The 16,822-nt window shown below is 33.4% G+C and overlaps 1 protein-coding gene and 1 long non-coding RNA gene across 3 annotated transcripts; one reads left to right on the top strand and one right to left on the bottom strand.

The window, feature by feature from the left end:
• The first annotated feature begins 1,524 nt into the window (after positions 1 to 1,524).
• LOC141703037 (uncharacterized) lies at positions 1,525 to 2,505 on the top strand. Its single transcript, XM_074506655.1, has one exon. The coding sequence runs from the start codon at positions 1,525 to 1,527 to the stop codon at positions 2,503 to 2,505; it is 981 nt and encodes a 326-aa protein (XP_074362756.1).
• Positions 2,506 to 7,255: 4,750 nt separating this feature from the next.
• On the bottom strand, positions 7,256 to 8,649 carry LOC141703042 (uncharacterized). 2 transcript variants are annotated; one of them, XR_012567339.1, is made up of 3 exons: positions 8,241 to 8,649; positions 8,014 to 8,060; positions 7,256 to 7,715 (listed from the first exon to the last, which is right to left on the bottom strand). It is a non-coding gene; the product is annotated as an uncharacterized LOC141703042 (long non-coding RNA). The 2 variants fall into 2 exon arrangements; XR_012567340.1 differs by lacking the exon at positions 8,014 to 8,060.
• Between the last annotated feature and the right edge of the window lie 8,173 nt (positions 8,650 to 16,822).

Here is a 16,822-nt window from a genome sequence, read left to right as displayed (position 1 = left end):
TTTGTGGAAATAAGTGTAAGAATAATTTAGAAAATCGAAATTTTTTTAGTTTAGGTAATTGTGTGTATCAAATATTTTATTTATGGAATTTACTTGGAGAGGTTGTAAATCTTTAGGAGGAAATATTATTATTTCCTAGTTGAGATATAGGGTTTTGTATCGTTATAAATACACCATATTCGTATTCCTTGTTTTTATCATTAAAATTCGTAGGACTTTCTCAGCAAAAATCAGCTGTCTTGTAAAATTCGTAGAAAATTCATCGTAAGTCAGAATTCAGTGATTCTGGACTTTTCAGAAAGGTCTTTTCGTTATCTTCAGCTTTCGTGTTTCGTGTTTTTCAAGAAAATATCGTTTAGAGGGTCAAAAAGAGTAAATTCAGATCTGGTCAGGCTTTGAGGTAAGTACCTTTTGACTTACTTTTAAATTTCCGAAAAGATATTTCAGTTCTGTTTTTAATTTCATATAAGATATAAAAACTTTGATTTCGAAATTATAAGATATAAGTATTTGTGAATTTTAGAACCCAGTCTCTACGTTTTCGAACCGTTCGTAATTTACGCTATAGTTCCGGAACTAGCCTTAGATACCCTTAGTAGGCGCACAAGTGTGCAACTTTAGATACCTATTAAGGGCGCGTAATTATTGAACTTTAGATGCCGACCACTGGCAAAGTGTGGTATAAAGAATAAGAATAAGAATTAGATGCCGGCTACTGGCAAAGTGTGGCCGTAGATCAAGACTGTGGTATTTATAAGAATTATCGTTTCGTTCTGTTTTATTCTGCTCAGATCTGTTATAAAATCTGTACTGTTATAAATTCTGCTATGTTCTGTTTTAAATTCTGAATTTTAAAATATAAAACTTTGGGTTGGATTTATTTTAGAAAATGTTTTACAAAATTATTATTGTTTTAAGAAAAATCGTTTTATCAAAACACCCATTGTTTTTCTGTTTAAAAGTTAGTCAATTTGTACTTGCTGAGCTGTGTAGCTCACCCCTTTTAACATTTCAGGTTCGGAATTTGGAGCATATTAAGATTAAGGAATGAGAACTATGTGGAGATCTGTGCTGCTTCGTTTTGTGCTATTTGAATTAGAATAAAGATTTTGTTTTTAGAGAATAAATTTAATTATCTGTTAGACAATTATTATCGGATTTGTGGAGCTGCGTCTCTATTTTTATGATTTTGATTATTGCGTTTGACCGCTGCTTTGAATTTCGTGATCTATTAGAATTATCGAGTAATAATATATTTTATTTTTAGTTTTCGATTTAGAATTTAATAGTCCGGAAGTGCGGGCTGGTACAGTTGGTATCAAGAGCAGGCTGTCCTTCGGAGTGTATTAGGTATGGGACTAGTACATTCCCTAGGATGCGATCCTTTAGACTATCGTATAGGTCTTAGAAAATTATTTTGGATTTAGGGCATTTATTTGTGTGATTATTTGATATGTTTGACTTTTGTGTTTTTTTTGATTATTGACTATAAGTTTAGAATTTGTTTTGTGTGTTCTAGTAAAGATGGATGGAGAAAATCAGAACAACAATGAAAATCAGGGCAATAATGATGAAGGAGGAAACGTCTTTGACCAGCTGGCTGAAACTCTAGCTGTACTTGTGAATCAGCAACCGAAGCCCAACATCGTCTCTCAATTCAAGCGTTTGAACCCGCCAACTTTTGATGGAGCTACAGACCCGGCTATCGTTGAGATGTGGATCCAAGAGATGGAAAAAGCTTTCGGACTTCTGGGGAGCAATGAGGAACAGAAGGTGACCTTAGCTGTGTACCAATTGCAAGGAAGCGCTTACGACTGGTGGCTTATGGAAAAGAGGAAGAATGAGACGACAAATCTTGAAGAAAATCATGAACCGTACACTTGGGCAAAGTTCAAGAAGGCTTTAGAGGACAAGTACTTTCCGAGAACAGTTCGTCTGCAGAAAGAGAGGGACTTCATTCGACTTCAACAAGGTGGAAGAACCGTCATTGAATACGAAGCAGAATTTGCAAAGCTTGCGAAGTACGCGTCGACCCTAGTAGCAGATGAGAGCAGTCGAGCACGAAGATTAGAGGAGGGACTTCGAAGTGACATCAGGAATTCAGTGGCGTCGTTTGAACTTCAGACGTACGAGGCTGTCCTCAACAAGGCGTTAGTGATCGAAAGGGGCTTGGCAGAATCTGAAAAGGCGTCTGGCAGTTGGAATAAGAGGCGGTTCACTCAAACTAGTGGGCAATCTTTTCAAGGGGGACCACTCAAGAAGCCACACGTGTACGATAACATCGGGGGTCAAGGTGATCGAGAGACGTGTACCAGGTGCGGCAAGAATCATCCGGACAAAGTCTGTCGTTGGAATACAGGTGCTTGTTTTCATTGCGGAGAAGTAGGACATAAGATTTCGAATTATCCGCACAATCCGCCACCGCCACCAAGGAAGGAAGCAGATAACAAGATGGGCAAAGGACGTGTGTTTCAGCTGACAGGAAATGACAACTATCGCAATTAAGGTATGATTTCTTTTCTTTAGTGACTTATTTAATTTATTTATGTTATGTGAATTTGGGGACCAAATTCTTTTAAGGAGGGAAGAATGTAAAATTCGTAATTTTATTTTTAATTTATTTATTAGAAATTAGATATTAATTTGTCTAGATAAATATTTTAAAAATTAGAATATTCTGAAAACATTTTGTGCAAGGTAGTTGATTTGTGAAAAGATTTGTTATTTGTGGAAATAAGTGTAAGAATAATTTAGAAAATCGAAATTTTTTTAGTTTAGGTAATTGTGTGTATCAAATATTTTATTTATGGAATTTACTTGGAGAGGTTGTAAATCTTTAGGAGGAAATATTATTATTTCCTAGTTGAGATATAGGGTTTTGTATCGTTATAAATACACCATATTCGTATTCCTTGTTTTTATCATTAAAATTCGTAGGACTTTCTCAGCAAAAATCAGCTGTCTTATAAAATTCGTAGAAAATTCATCGTAAGTCAGAATTCAGTGATTCTGGACTTTTCAGAAAGGTCTTTTCGTTATCTTCAGCTTTCGTGTTTCGTGTTTTTCAAGAAAATATCGTTTAGAGGGTCAAAAAGAGTAAATTCAGATCTGGTCAGGCTTTGAGGTAAGTACCTTTTGACTTACTTTTAAATTTCCGAAAAGATATTTCAGTTCTGTTTTTAATTTCATATAAGATATAAAAACTTTGATTTCGAAATTATAAGATATAAGTATTTGTGAATTTTAGAACCCAGTCTCTACGTTTTCGAACCGTTCGTAATTTACGCTATAGTTCCGGAACTAGCCTTAGATACCCTTAGTAGGCGCACAAGTGTGCAACTTTAGATACCTATTAAGGGCGCGTAATTATTGAACTTTAGATGCCGACCACTGGCAAAGTGTGGTATAAAGAATAAGAATAAGAATTAGATGCCGGCTACTGGCAAAGTGTGGCCGTAGATCAAGACTGTGGTATTTATAAGAATTATCGTTTCGTTCTGTTTTATTCTGCTCAGATCTGTTATAAAATCTGTACTGTTATAAATTCTGCTCTGTTCTGTTTTAAATTCTGAATTTTAAAATATAAAACTTTGGGTTGGATTTATTTTAGAAAATGTTTTACAAAATTATTATTGTTTTAAGAAAAATCGTTTTATCAAAACACCCATTGTTTTTCTGTTTAAAAGTTAGTCAATTTGTACTTGCTGAGCTGTGTAGCTCACCCCTTTTAACATTTCAGGTTCGGAATTTGGAGCATATTAAGATTAAGGAATGAGAACTATGTGGAGATCTGTGCTGCTTCGTTTTGTGCTATTTGAATTAGAATAAAGATTTTGTTTTTAGAGAATAAATTTAATTATCTGTTAGACAATTATTATCGGATTTGTGGAGTTGCGTCTCTATTTTTATGATTTTGATTATTGCGTTTGACCGCTGCTTTGAATTTCGTGATCTATTAGAATTATCGAGTAATAATATATTTTATTTTTAGTTTTCGATTTAGAATTTAATAGTCCGGAAGTGCGGGCTGTTACAATTTGTAACTCAAATAAATCCAAAATTCAACTACCGGTGCAACTCATATAAATACGAAACTATAAACCCATTATTCAACTACAAATACAACTCAAAGAAATCTCAACCAGATACCTCAATTACATTTGCAACTCAAAGAAATCTCAAATGCAACACATTTCATATTATGTTGTTATAAAAAGCAAGATACAATGTTATTTGTAACTTTTTATGAAACTACTTATGCAATCCTAAATATAACATGTTTAATGCAACCTTATATACATGTTTTAAACCTAGAATTCAACAACATATGCAACTATAAAAATTACAAGATTATTAATATCTAATATAACCATTATGTAACTCTAAATGTAATCTCACCATAACTGTAAATTAACTTTATAGAAATAATTTAAACCTAGATTTCAACCACCTATGCAACTTTAAAAATTAAAAATTTACCTAATACATAAATTATGTAACTTTAGATGTAACCGCAAATGTTACAGTCTTACTCAAGCTTCTAAAACCCAATTATGGAATTGGTGAACCTCTAAACAATTACTCAAATGTTATTGTGATCAGTGTTGATATACTTGGGGTATGTATGATCAGACATAAAAATAGCATTGATGAAAAAAACATAACTTAAAGATGCTAACTAATTGCTCTGACGAGGCCATTGGTTATGATTTTGATGATGATCATTATCATAGGTACTTTAACTAATCCCTATTTGTGTGCTTACTTATCAATTACCGCATTGCATATCATTTTATTGTTTTAATACTTGGAACAATCAACTACTAATTATGGTTTTACCTATTTGACACTCTTGTTCATGGGAGATTACTGTATCAGAATCTGAAACGTGACCCTCTTCTAAGGAATCTTTTGCATAACATAACTTGTTATTGTGATCAGTGTTGAGATACTTGGCATAAACTGAAGTATCTCTTATCCAAAGGTAAAGATGAAGGTTGTATTTGCAACCATACCTACAACTGCTAGCAACCATATATGCAACCACAAATGCAAATTTGAAAAAATATGTTGAAAATTACATTTAGTTGCAAAATAAGTTGCAAGTGGTTGCAAATGACGGAAAATAAGTGCGCCTGCAGGGCCAATACTAATATCACAAAAGTAACCATGAAATCAACTAAAATCAGAGCAAAAATCGCCTGAACGCAACCAAAATCCATCCTCTTCAATCTTCCTCTTTCCACTTCCCGTCAATACCAAACCTCTTCTCCACTTTTTATCATCTCAAACATGCTCAAAGCATCTTCAAACCTCCTAACCTGAAAATACCCGATAACCATTGCATTCCAAAAAACAACATCTGTCACCTTTATACTCTCAGTCACTTTACTCACATCATCCATCAACTCACACTTTGCATTCATATCCACAATAGCATTCCCCACAAACACATCATGAGAAAGCCCACTCCGAAGCGCATACCCGTGAACCTCCTTCCATCTCCTCCACACTTTCTCAACCCCACAAGCAGGAAGAACATTAACAAGACTAACCACATCCACCATCACACCAAACTCCCCCTTCTCCCCACCTCTCAAACAACCTCAACACACCCTTAACATCCCCTACTCTACACGTACACAGCCACAATCGAATTCCATGAAACAACATCCTCAACCCCTATATGACACATATCATCAAATACCTTCCGCGCATCCCTCAAAACCCCACTCTTAAAATACATCATCGTAAGAACATTACAAACAAACACATTACACTCCACAAACCCTTTCTTAACCACAACCCATGAACGCAAAATCCCAAAAACCCATCCCCCTAATCTTAAAGTCTGCATTTAAATCACTAAGCACTACAAGGAAAATCGGCTCACACAACGGTTTTTGCCCGTTATCTGATACCCTGAAAAACCGTTGACTATTGAGCCGCCTCTCTTACATGGATCAGACAACGGGAAAAAACTGTTGTGTGAATGAGCACAGACAACGACCAGAGTAGTAAACCTGTTGTGTTACATCCAGAATAGACAACGCATTCTTGTAACTTATATTGTAAACATCTGTATTAGTCAAGTGTTCTGGAAACGGTTGTGTAGTGTGTCCATAATAATATAAGAACAAAACAAGTAATACAACTCTTATTGTCCTCAAATGGTTGTTCTACAGATCAACACACAACACAAATGAATTAAATAGCTCTTGTAGTAAAATTCTACAGACAACACTTGCATTTTGTTTTGTGTTGTAGGAACTCTTCTCATACAAGATTTGTCCTATTTCTTGTGTTGTGTGATTTAGTTTCACACTTGTCTTTTAGTTTACAATGTGTTGAGTTAGTGTTTAAGATATGATTTTTTTTATAACAAATGGTGTTGTCTGAACATAATTAGTTTTATAGAGAAGGGTTTTTTATTCAGTTTGGTATTGTGCGAAAGTCAATATAACAAGCTTTTAGTTTTTGAAATTATTGTGTCAAACAAACTATAACAATGTTTTAACTGGATAACTTACGGGCTAAAATCCCCTCAGACAATGGTTTCCAAATGCAAAGCAAATAAAACAACATTGTAAAATTAATATGCCATCAAATTTAAAATCCAAAGAAAAACCATTGAGATTACAATCAAGTCATCACCATTACACTAGCAAACAACCAACCCTCCATTACTCCAGCAATCAACCAACCATCCATTACACCATTTCAACTAAAAACCAACTAAGTATAACCAAGTTCTATCTTAAGAAAAATAAGACCATTCGAGTACATGTACTTCGGGACTCTATATTGCTTGTTAAAACATATAAAAATGAAAAATCTGAGTTAACTTTCTTTAGAAATTCAGGTGACATTTACATGTGCAAACACACATGACGCTTTCTCTAGTATACGCACTAATATGCCAACTATAAATACCTTTTTTGCTCAACTATATCCAACTATATTTTCCAATGAATTTTTAGCTTTTGAATCCCCTGTAATAGGTTCATATCATCAATAAATTTTGATTTCCATGGCTTGAAGATTAATAATTGATTTTCCTGTGGTTGGCAGTTGTCCAAGACATTCTCGTGGTCTTTGCTCTCGGGTCTTATTTTGTCCGGCAAATTCCAATAGAGAAACAAAAATATTAAGCTCCTCGTGACTAAAACTTCCTCTCTTCATAAATTCAATTCCATGTATCAATTTATGCAAATAATAAAATACTTCAGGTTTAATTTAAAACAAAAAGTTCAAACCTAATGATCACTTTTACAAACTCCATTTTCTTCTAGCAGTTATCTTTGTACAGTTCACACAAGAATCTTCAATACACTCTTCAACGATACCAACTTGGCAATCTTTGGTTAGTCAAGTTCAACCTGCAAAAAAAGTATATGTTGTTGATACACGAGAGTTGTGTAAGCTTCTATTTTATTTTGTATTCACACAAGACAATTAATAAAGACCTCCACCAAATCACAAGATTCGACCACACCTTCTAACCCATCACTCACATCTTGTCTTCTATGTTCCTGGTGTGGATGTTGGCTTCCAACAAGTATCATCCTTTCTATTGAGACAATACCCCTACAACAGTTGCAACTCTAGATAACTTCTTTCCTCCTCTAGCAACAATCTATACATGGGCTTGGTTAAACATATCAACAAAGTTTATATAATCTCTCCGCATCCCATTCAAACTTGTTTACCAGGTACTACAAACAACCAATAGTTTGATAAAAATAGAACAAAGTTAAGATACATGCAATCTTGAATCATAGTACTTGCAAAACCAATAATTTCTTAAATCAATCATATAACTTTGTTTAGAATAGACAGCATGAAAATTTATTTAATCTGAAGCAAAAAATATTAATTAAAAGCAATAAAATCAAGATAAGAACAAATCATATATTAAAAGCATCCAAAAATCAAGAATCTATTGAAATAAAATATGTGAATTGAGCAATCATATAACTAAAATTTATCCAGCAGCTAAGAAAACATACATACACTGATAAGAGTGAGCAATCAAAAATTAATTAATATCATAGGACCACCTGCAAAATGGATGAAATAAAAATTGCAGTATAAAATTACATGACATAACAAATTAGTAGGTTTTTAATACTAATACATTAATTGAACATATGAGCTCCTTTAATAATATATGAAAAGAATATAAAACCCAAGGCAATGAAAATAAAATCATTTAAAAAAGAAATAAGACAAGTGTATACCTTTAACCCAAAAATCGAACTAGGGTTTGCGTTTGAAATCGAGCTTTTGAATAACTCGAGTTAGGGGTTAGTTTCTAAGATTTGAATTGGAGTTTGGGTTTGGATTTAGAGAGGTGAGAGGTTAGAGTAAATTGAGGTGTTAAAAATTAGGTTTTAATTACACAGATGGTGTGATGGAAAGAGAGGCCGCATAGGAAGTTCAAAGAGAGAGAACATGAGAGAAAGGGAGTTACAGCTTAGAGAGGGAGATGGACTACCATGTAAAGGGGAAATGAGTGAACAAAAGATGGGGAGATAGAGAGAGAGATCCATGAGAAGGGGGAGTTGGGACAGAAAGAATGGGGAGATGGAGAGAGAGAGTCAGTGATGAGAAGGGAGAGTTGGGAGAGAGAGAACAGGGAAAATAGAGGGGTGAGAGCAGACACCGATGAGAAGGAGATATAAACGGGGTTAACAAAATGGGGGGAGATATAAGGGGGAAATAAAATTTTCACTTGGGGGCAAACTAAAAATAGAGGAGATGGAATGAAAAAATGGCCTAAAAAGTGAAATTTGGGTGAAGGGGGAAATGAAAATTTAAACAAGGGGAAAATGAAAAAGTGGGGTTTAAGGTGAAATAGGGGTAAATAGATATTTTTTTATTTATATGTATTATTTTATAATTTTTTTACTTTATTTTATAAGAAGATAATCAAAATTAATATATCTTAACATCCGTATGGTTGGATCGTCGAAAAATTTATTTAAATAATCATTTTGTTAATGAGGAACGTGTCTAGTTTGAGAAAGTAGTACTTCAACTAGAATCTTCTTGTAAAGTTATGCAAGATATTTTTTTGAATTTATAAATTATTACATAAAATTTTATATTACATATTAATGTAATAAAATTCAATCTAACATTTTCATTAATTTATAATTCACTTAAACAAATATATATTAATATCCATATGGTTAGATATTAGAAAAAAATCATTTCAAAAAATTATTTTGTTAAGCAGGAACGAAATCCATTTTAGGAACTACCACTTTCACTACATTTTCGTTATAATTTCAAGAAAGATATATTTGAAAATTTTAAAATATTTTTTAAGTGAATAAAATCAATATATATTAACATCAACAGTTTAAGGAATATATATTAACAAAGTCAATAAAATATATGGCATTAAAAATAATTGTCTGAAATTTAAAATGTGTTGTCTTAACAAAAGTCACACAACAGTTTTTAATATAAAACAATTGTGGGATGTAATATCAACCAAATAAATAGTGCCAAATTCATACAACGGTTTATAACCAAAAAAGGTTATTTAAAAACAATGTCAATAACGGTTTCCAAGAAAAAAACCGTTGTTGAATCACACAACGGTATTTTTAAAAAGCCTGTTGTACATAGTTTATACGACAACGTCTGAGAAAAATCATTTTAAAAAATTAATCCTGTAAATCGGGAACGAGTCTCGTTGTCGGGAGGGGTACTTTTACCAGATGTTTCTAATCATGGCATGCAAAATGAATTTTAAATTTTTTAATAATTTGTTCTTATGACTAAAATCTATATATCTTAACATCCGTACGGTTGGATCGTCGAAAAATCATTTTAAAAAATTAATCCTGTAAATCGGGAACGAGTCTCGTTGTCGGGAGGGGTACTTTTACCAGATTTTTCTAATCCTGGCATGCAAATGAATTTCAAATTTTTTAATAATTTTTTCTTATGACTAAAATCGATATATCCTAACATCCGTACGGTTGGATCATCGAAAAATGCTTTTCAAAAATTAATCCTGTAAATCGGGAACGAGTCTCGTTGTCGAGATGGGTACTTTTACCAGATTTTTCTAATCCTGACATTCGAGATGAATTTCAAATTTTTTAATACTTTTTTCATGTGACTAAAATGAGTATTTCTTAACATCCGTACGGTTGGATCGTCGAAAAATCATTTTAAAAAATTAATCCTGTAAATCGGGAACGAGTCTCGTTGTCGGGAGGGGTACTTTTACCAGATTTTTCTAATCCTGGCATGCAAAATGAATTTCAAATTTTTTAATAATTTTTTCTTATGACTAAAATCGATATATCCTAACATCCGTATGGTAGGATCGTCAAAAAATCATTTTAAAAAATTAATCCTGTAAATCGGGAACGAGTCTCGTTGTCGGGAGGGGTACTTTTACCAGATTTTTCTAATCCTGGCATGCAAAATGAATTTCAAATTTTTTAATACTTTTTTCATGTGAATAAAATCAGTATATCTTAACATCCGTACGGTTGGATTGTCGAAAAATCATTTTAAAAAATTAATCCTGTAAATCGGGAACGAGTCTCGTTGTCGGGAGGGGTACTTTTACCAAATTTTTCTAATCCTGGCATGCAAAATGAATTTCAAATTTTTTAATAATTTGTTCTTATGACTAAAATCGATATATCTTAACATCCGTATGGTTGGATCGTCGAAAAATCATTTTAAAAAATTAATCCTGTAAATCGGGAACGAGTCTCGTTGTCGGAAGGGGTACTTTTACCAGATTTTTCTAATCCTGACATGCAAAATGAATTTCAAATTTTTTAATAATTTTTTCTTATGACTAAAATCGATATATCCTAACATCCGTATGGTTGGATCGTCGAAAAATTATTTTAAAAAATTAATCCTGTAAATCGGGAACGAGTCTCATTGTCGGGAGGGGTACTTTTACCAGATTTTTCTAATCCTGACATGCAAAATGAATTTCAAATTTTTTAATAATTTTTTCTTATGACTAAAATCGATATATCCTAACATCCGTACGGTTGGATCGTCGAAAAATCATTTTAAAAAATTAATCCTGTAAATCGGGAACGAGTCTCGTTGTCGGGAGGGGTACTTTTACCAGATTTTTCTAATCCTGACATGCAAAATGTATTTCAAATTTTTTAATAATTTTTTCTTATGACAAAAATCGATATATCCTAATATCCGTACGGTTGGATCGTCGAAAAATTATTTTAAAAAATTAATCCTGTAAATCGGGAACGAGTCTCGTTGTCGGGAGGGGTACTTTTACCAGATTTTTCTAATCATGGCATGCAAAATGAATTTCAAATTTTTTAATAATTTTTTCTTATGACTAAAATCAATATATCCTAACATCCGTACGGTTCGATCGTTGAAAAATCATTTTAAAAAATTAATCCTGTAAATCGGGAACGAGTCTCGTTGTCGGGAGGGGTACTTTTACCAAATTTTTCTAATCTTGGCATGCAAAATGAATTTCAAATTTTTTAATAATTTATTCTTATAACTAAAATCGATATATCTTAACATTCGTACGGTTGGATCGTCGAAAAATCATTTTAAAAAATTAATCCTGTAAATCGGGAACGAGTCTCGTTGTTGGGAGGGATACTTTTACCAAATTTTTCTAATCCTGGCATGCAAAATGAATTTCAAATTTTTTAATAATTTGTTCTTATGACTAAAATCGATATATCTTAACATCCGTACGGTTGGATCGTCGAAAAATCATTTTAAAATATTAATCCTGTAAATCGGGAACGAGTCTCGTTGTCAGGAGGGGTACTTTTACCAGATTTTTCTAATCCTGACATTCGAGATGAATTTCAAATTTTTTAATACTTTTTTCATGAAACTAAAATGAGTATTTCTTAACATCCGTGCGGTTGGATCCTCTAAAAAATCATTAAAAAAATTTATCTTTTTCATTAGGTATGAAAAAAATCTAGTACGAGGCAACACCCAACGGTTTTTTTATGAAAAATTATTGTCTGAAATAAATTGTGACAACAGTTTTTTTGAAAAAAACCGTTATCTTAGATGATCAACTTTTTTAAATCTTACGGCTGATATTAAATCTACTTTTAATCAACGGCTCTAATTACACCAACTCAACAATCCAAGTGAATGTTTTTTCCCCAATCACATGGTGTCACCTCATCACAAGCAACACTTCAGAAATTTCAAGAATCAGACTTACAGACAACAATTTTTTATGAAAAAAGGTTGTCTTAGATGAACATTGACAACATTTATTTGAACAAAAGTTGTTGTGTAAGCGTAGCAGCGTTTTTTAATCTAATGGCTGATAATAAATATACATTCAATCAACTGCTCTTATTACACCAACTCAGCAATCCAAGTGAATGTTTTTTCACCAATCACATGGTGCCACCTCATCACAAACAAGTGTGAAAAAATCTTTTAAAAAATTTATCTTGTTCATCGGGAACGAATCCCGTGTTGGGAAGAAGTGCTTTTACCAGATTTTTCTAATCCTGACATTCGAGATGAATTTGAAATTTTTTAATACTTTTTTCATGTGACTAAAATAAGTATATCTTAACATCCATACGGTTGGATCGTTGAAAAAATCATTTAAAAAAAATTATCTTGTTCATCGGGAACGAATTTCATGTTGGGAAGTAGTGCTTTTACCAGATTTTTCTAAACCTGACATTCGAGATGAATTTGAAATTTTTTAATACTTTTTTCATGTGACTAAAATAAGTATATCTTCACATCCGTACGGTTGGATCGCCAAAAAAATCATTTAAAAAATTTATCTTGTTCATCGGGAACGAATCCCGTGTTGGGAAGTAGTGCTTTTACCAGATTTTTCTAATCTTGACATTCGAGATGAATTTGAAATTTTTTAATACTTTTTTCATGTGACTAAAATAAGTATTTCTTAACATCCGTACGGTTGGATCATCTAAAAAATCATTTTAAAAATTTATCTCTTTAATCGGGTATGGAAAAAAATCTAGTACGAGGCAACATCCAACAGTTTTCTTTGAAAAAGTCTTGTCTGAAATAAATAGTGACAACAGTTTTTTTGAAAAAAAACCGTTGTTTTAGATGATCAACTTTTTTAAATCCTACGACTGATATTAAATCTACTTTTAATCAACGGCTCTAATTACACCAACTCAACAATCCAAGTGAATGTTTTTTCACCAATCACATGGTGCCACCTCATCACAAGCAATGCTTCAGAAATTTCAAGAATCAGACTTACAGACAACGGTTTTCTATGAAAAAAGGTTGTCTTAGATGAACATTGACAACATTTATTTGAACAAAAGCTGTTGTGTAAACGTAACAGCGTTTTTTAATCTAATGGCTGATATTAAATATACTTTCAATCAACTGCTCTTATTACACCAACTCAGCAATCCAAGTGAATGTTTTTTCACCAATCACATGGTGCCACCTCATCTCCTCTTAATGAACGTCTCTCATTATACCAGCTCACCAATGGAAGTACGTTATTTGATTCCAGCTTAACTAATCCATTGAGAAAACACTTGTCTCATTCCAACAACGGTGTTTCACAACGTTGTCTCCATTACTTTCAGACAATGCAAAATTAAACTGTTGTACAAACTACCTCATTTGCACAACATATCTTTAGAAAGGCTTGTCTGTGTCGATTACCTAGACAATAGTTTTTAAAGCATTGTAGGAATGATGAAATCTTTTTATTTAAACAACACCTTATCTCAGAAAACGGTTGTCTGATACGATATGCTAGACAACAGTTTTAAACCTATTGTAGCAAAGGGATTCACACAACACCTGTTTTCTGGTTTTTAAAAAACTGTTGTGTAAAATTTCTGGGCAACACTTTTTTGGTCAAGCGTTGTCTGATGGGTGTTGTCTGATGACATTTTTCTTGTAGTGAAGAACAAGGTTGTGCTGATTGAATTGTGAATTACGAGAATCAATAAACTAGAATAGTTCAGAATTTAATTGAGAACAAGTTGAATATAAGAACCTGTATGTATATTTGTGTGTGGAGAGAGAGAGCACCAGAGAGAGAACACGAGTGAGAGAGAGAAATTGAGAGAGAAAAACAGAGTGGGGACATGATCATTATAGTTGCTGCAGTAACATAGTGTTTTGCAAGTATTCACTGTAATTTTGTTGTATTTATCTGTCCCAGGAAGACATGACAATGCGTTTCCAACCGCCTCCAAGGCGACCGCCCACCAGAGGAAGTGGACCTGAGACTAATTCTTCAGGGAATTATTAAGCTAGCTTTTACATCCTCAGTATAAGTTTCTTGTTCTTTTGTTGTTGGATTAATAGTGATGTTAAGGATTCTATGTAATGATGTCTCTGCCAATGTAATTGATGTGCTTGCTTTATTTTGAATTATGTGCAGCACTGTTTATTTTGACTGCATATAATATTTCCATGACTCCATGTCTCACACTACTTTTCGGAATATTTTGATCTGTGGACTGTGGATTAGAGAGATCATGGAATTTATAGCAATCTCTAGCCAAAACATGCCCAAACAAATACACGTTTCCAAAGGCATCCAATTTTCCAATTCTGATCTCCCACCAGGCACCAACTTAGTGTCAGTAGTGTACAGCCATAGAGCCGCTATCAATACATCAGGCCCAGAAGGCCTGAAACGTGTATACATATGCGTTCATGTGCTATGGCGGATCCACCTTTAAAATTTGGAGGTCGTAGAATTTTGTGAAAAAATCGGTGATGGTACGGTTAAACCTCACTTTTAGACTCTCTAATTCTTCACTTTTTGTAGCATTACGCTCAATTACCGATAATTTGAGATTTTTAAATTGTCTTTAACATTGTGAACTCTGTCATGTTGTATCAGTAGAAAAAGTTCTTAAATTTATATAACATTATCGAATTTGTAGGCAATATATAGGGAAATCTACTTCAGTGAGCAAACCTAGAGAACTAGGATCATATCCATTAGGTTTTAAAAGATTAGATCGTTCACATTTAAATTGTTGCCTTGACAAAAGTTTTTAACTTGAAACATGATAGAGTTATTAAATGAAAGCAGAGTAGTAGATATACTGAATCAAGAGATTACATGAAATTTAAGATGAAAATTATCTAAACAGGTAGAAATATGAAACTGCAAAAGCTAAATGAAAGTTTAAATAACACCACAAATTACAACAATGTTGGAATAGAAAACCTAAAAGTATTTCAAAAGCAAAAAACTCCTAATGTAGGAAAAAGATACTACACTACTTAAGAGAACCCTAAACAAACATTGTTTTGTGTAGTTGGTTCCCTTGTTTTACTTTTTGTTTGTCTAATTCACTTCATCGAGCTTCTCTGCATGTAGTCGTCGAAATCTTCCCCTGGTAATGAAGCAAAAAGGGATACTAGTGATTCGAGCTCACCTTCGTCCATCAATGGAATAGTCGCTGATGATTGATTGTTCCCGTTTGCAGTGCCAGGTTGATAATCGGGCACAGGAACATTGTGGATAACTCCTTCTGCAAACGGGATTGGTTGATCAGTCTCACCAGGAAGCATTGGAATATTAGGATTATTCTGATTTATAACATGTTGAGTTAAGAAGAGAAAAAAAAAGCAAAACAAAGAAAATCAATTAAAGTGTGTAATTAATGGTAGCGTATGCGTGATTGTCAAAGAATGGTGATGATTTGCTATGATCAAAGACCAAGTACATTAGGAGATGTGCGAGATGGAGCAATGGACAGATTGCAGGGGCCAAAGGGGTTACCATCACTGCCATTACCTTTAGAATCGAAGAAGGTATGTGCTTTCAGTTACGCAAAAAAGGCCTCGTGTTTAGTGGATGGGTGTTTGGAAGACCTCAATAAGTGCAGGGAGTACCATAGGCGCCACAGGGTTTGCGAGGGTCACTCAAAGATCCCTGTTCTGATAAGCAAAGGCGGAGAGCAAAGGTACTGCCAGCAATGCAGCAGGTGAGGCTTTCTGAGTCTGAATCAAGCCATATCTCTGCTCCGGTGTCAGTTCTTTTATGATATCTTTCATTCTATTTTGTTCAAAACACGTGGATTGTTTCGATTAGTTCTCTACTAATTATAATAACATGTGGATGAATGCTAGAGAGGATATATAGGTTGCACGTTATCTTGCTATAATCTTAAACTTTTCTCTGGAATAGAAGTAATGCCAATAATTATGAAAATACTAACACGAGATGGATCTTCCAAAGAACAAGGCTGCTCGCAACTTTTAACTACAAAAACCAGTAAAACTAATCAAAAATGCCTAAATATGCATCCCTTCTATACTCTTATCAGGTCTTACTTTCTTCATTCGCTCATTTATTTTCTGTTAGTGTTCGGTTCTAACCGTGTTCCCTATTAGCCTAGCAATGAACACCACACTCGACATAATCACTAATAACCGAGTTTTACTTTATCAACTGCTGCAGATTCCATTCTCTTGGGAGTTTGATGATGTGAAGAGAAGTTGCAGAAAACGTCTTGTTTGTCACAACCGCCATCGACGAAAACCTCAACCAGAATCATTGTACATGATGTCCAGACTTTATCACCTTCTGCAAATAAAATATTCGCCTCATAGTGAAAAAGAAAATTGGGTTTGAGAGTTATTAAATGAAAGCAGAGTAGTAGATATACTGAATCAAGAGATTACATGAAATTTAAGATAAAAATTATCTAAACAGGTAGAAATATGAAACTGCAAAAGCTAAATGAAAGTTTAAATAACACCACCAATTACAACAATGTTGGAATAGAAAACCTAAAAGTATTTCAAAAGCAAAAAACTCCTAGGCTTA

Source organism: Apium graveolens, unplaced genomic scaffold (genome assembly GCF_009905375.1).
Source record: "Apium graveolens cultivar Ventura unplaced genomic scaffold, ASM990537v1 ctg6109, whole genome shotgun sequence".
NCBI classification, from domain to species: Eukaryota; Viridiplantae; Streptophyta; class Magnoliopsida; order Apiales; family Apiaceae; genus Apium; species Apium graveolens.
Note: the sequence above shows the minus strand (reverse complement) of the source record. Positions and strands in the feature narration are given on the sequence as shown.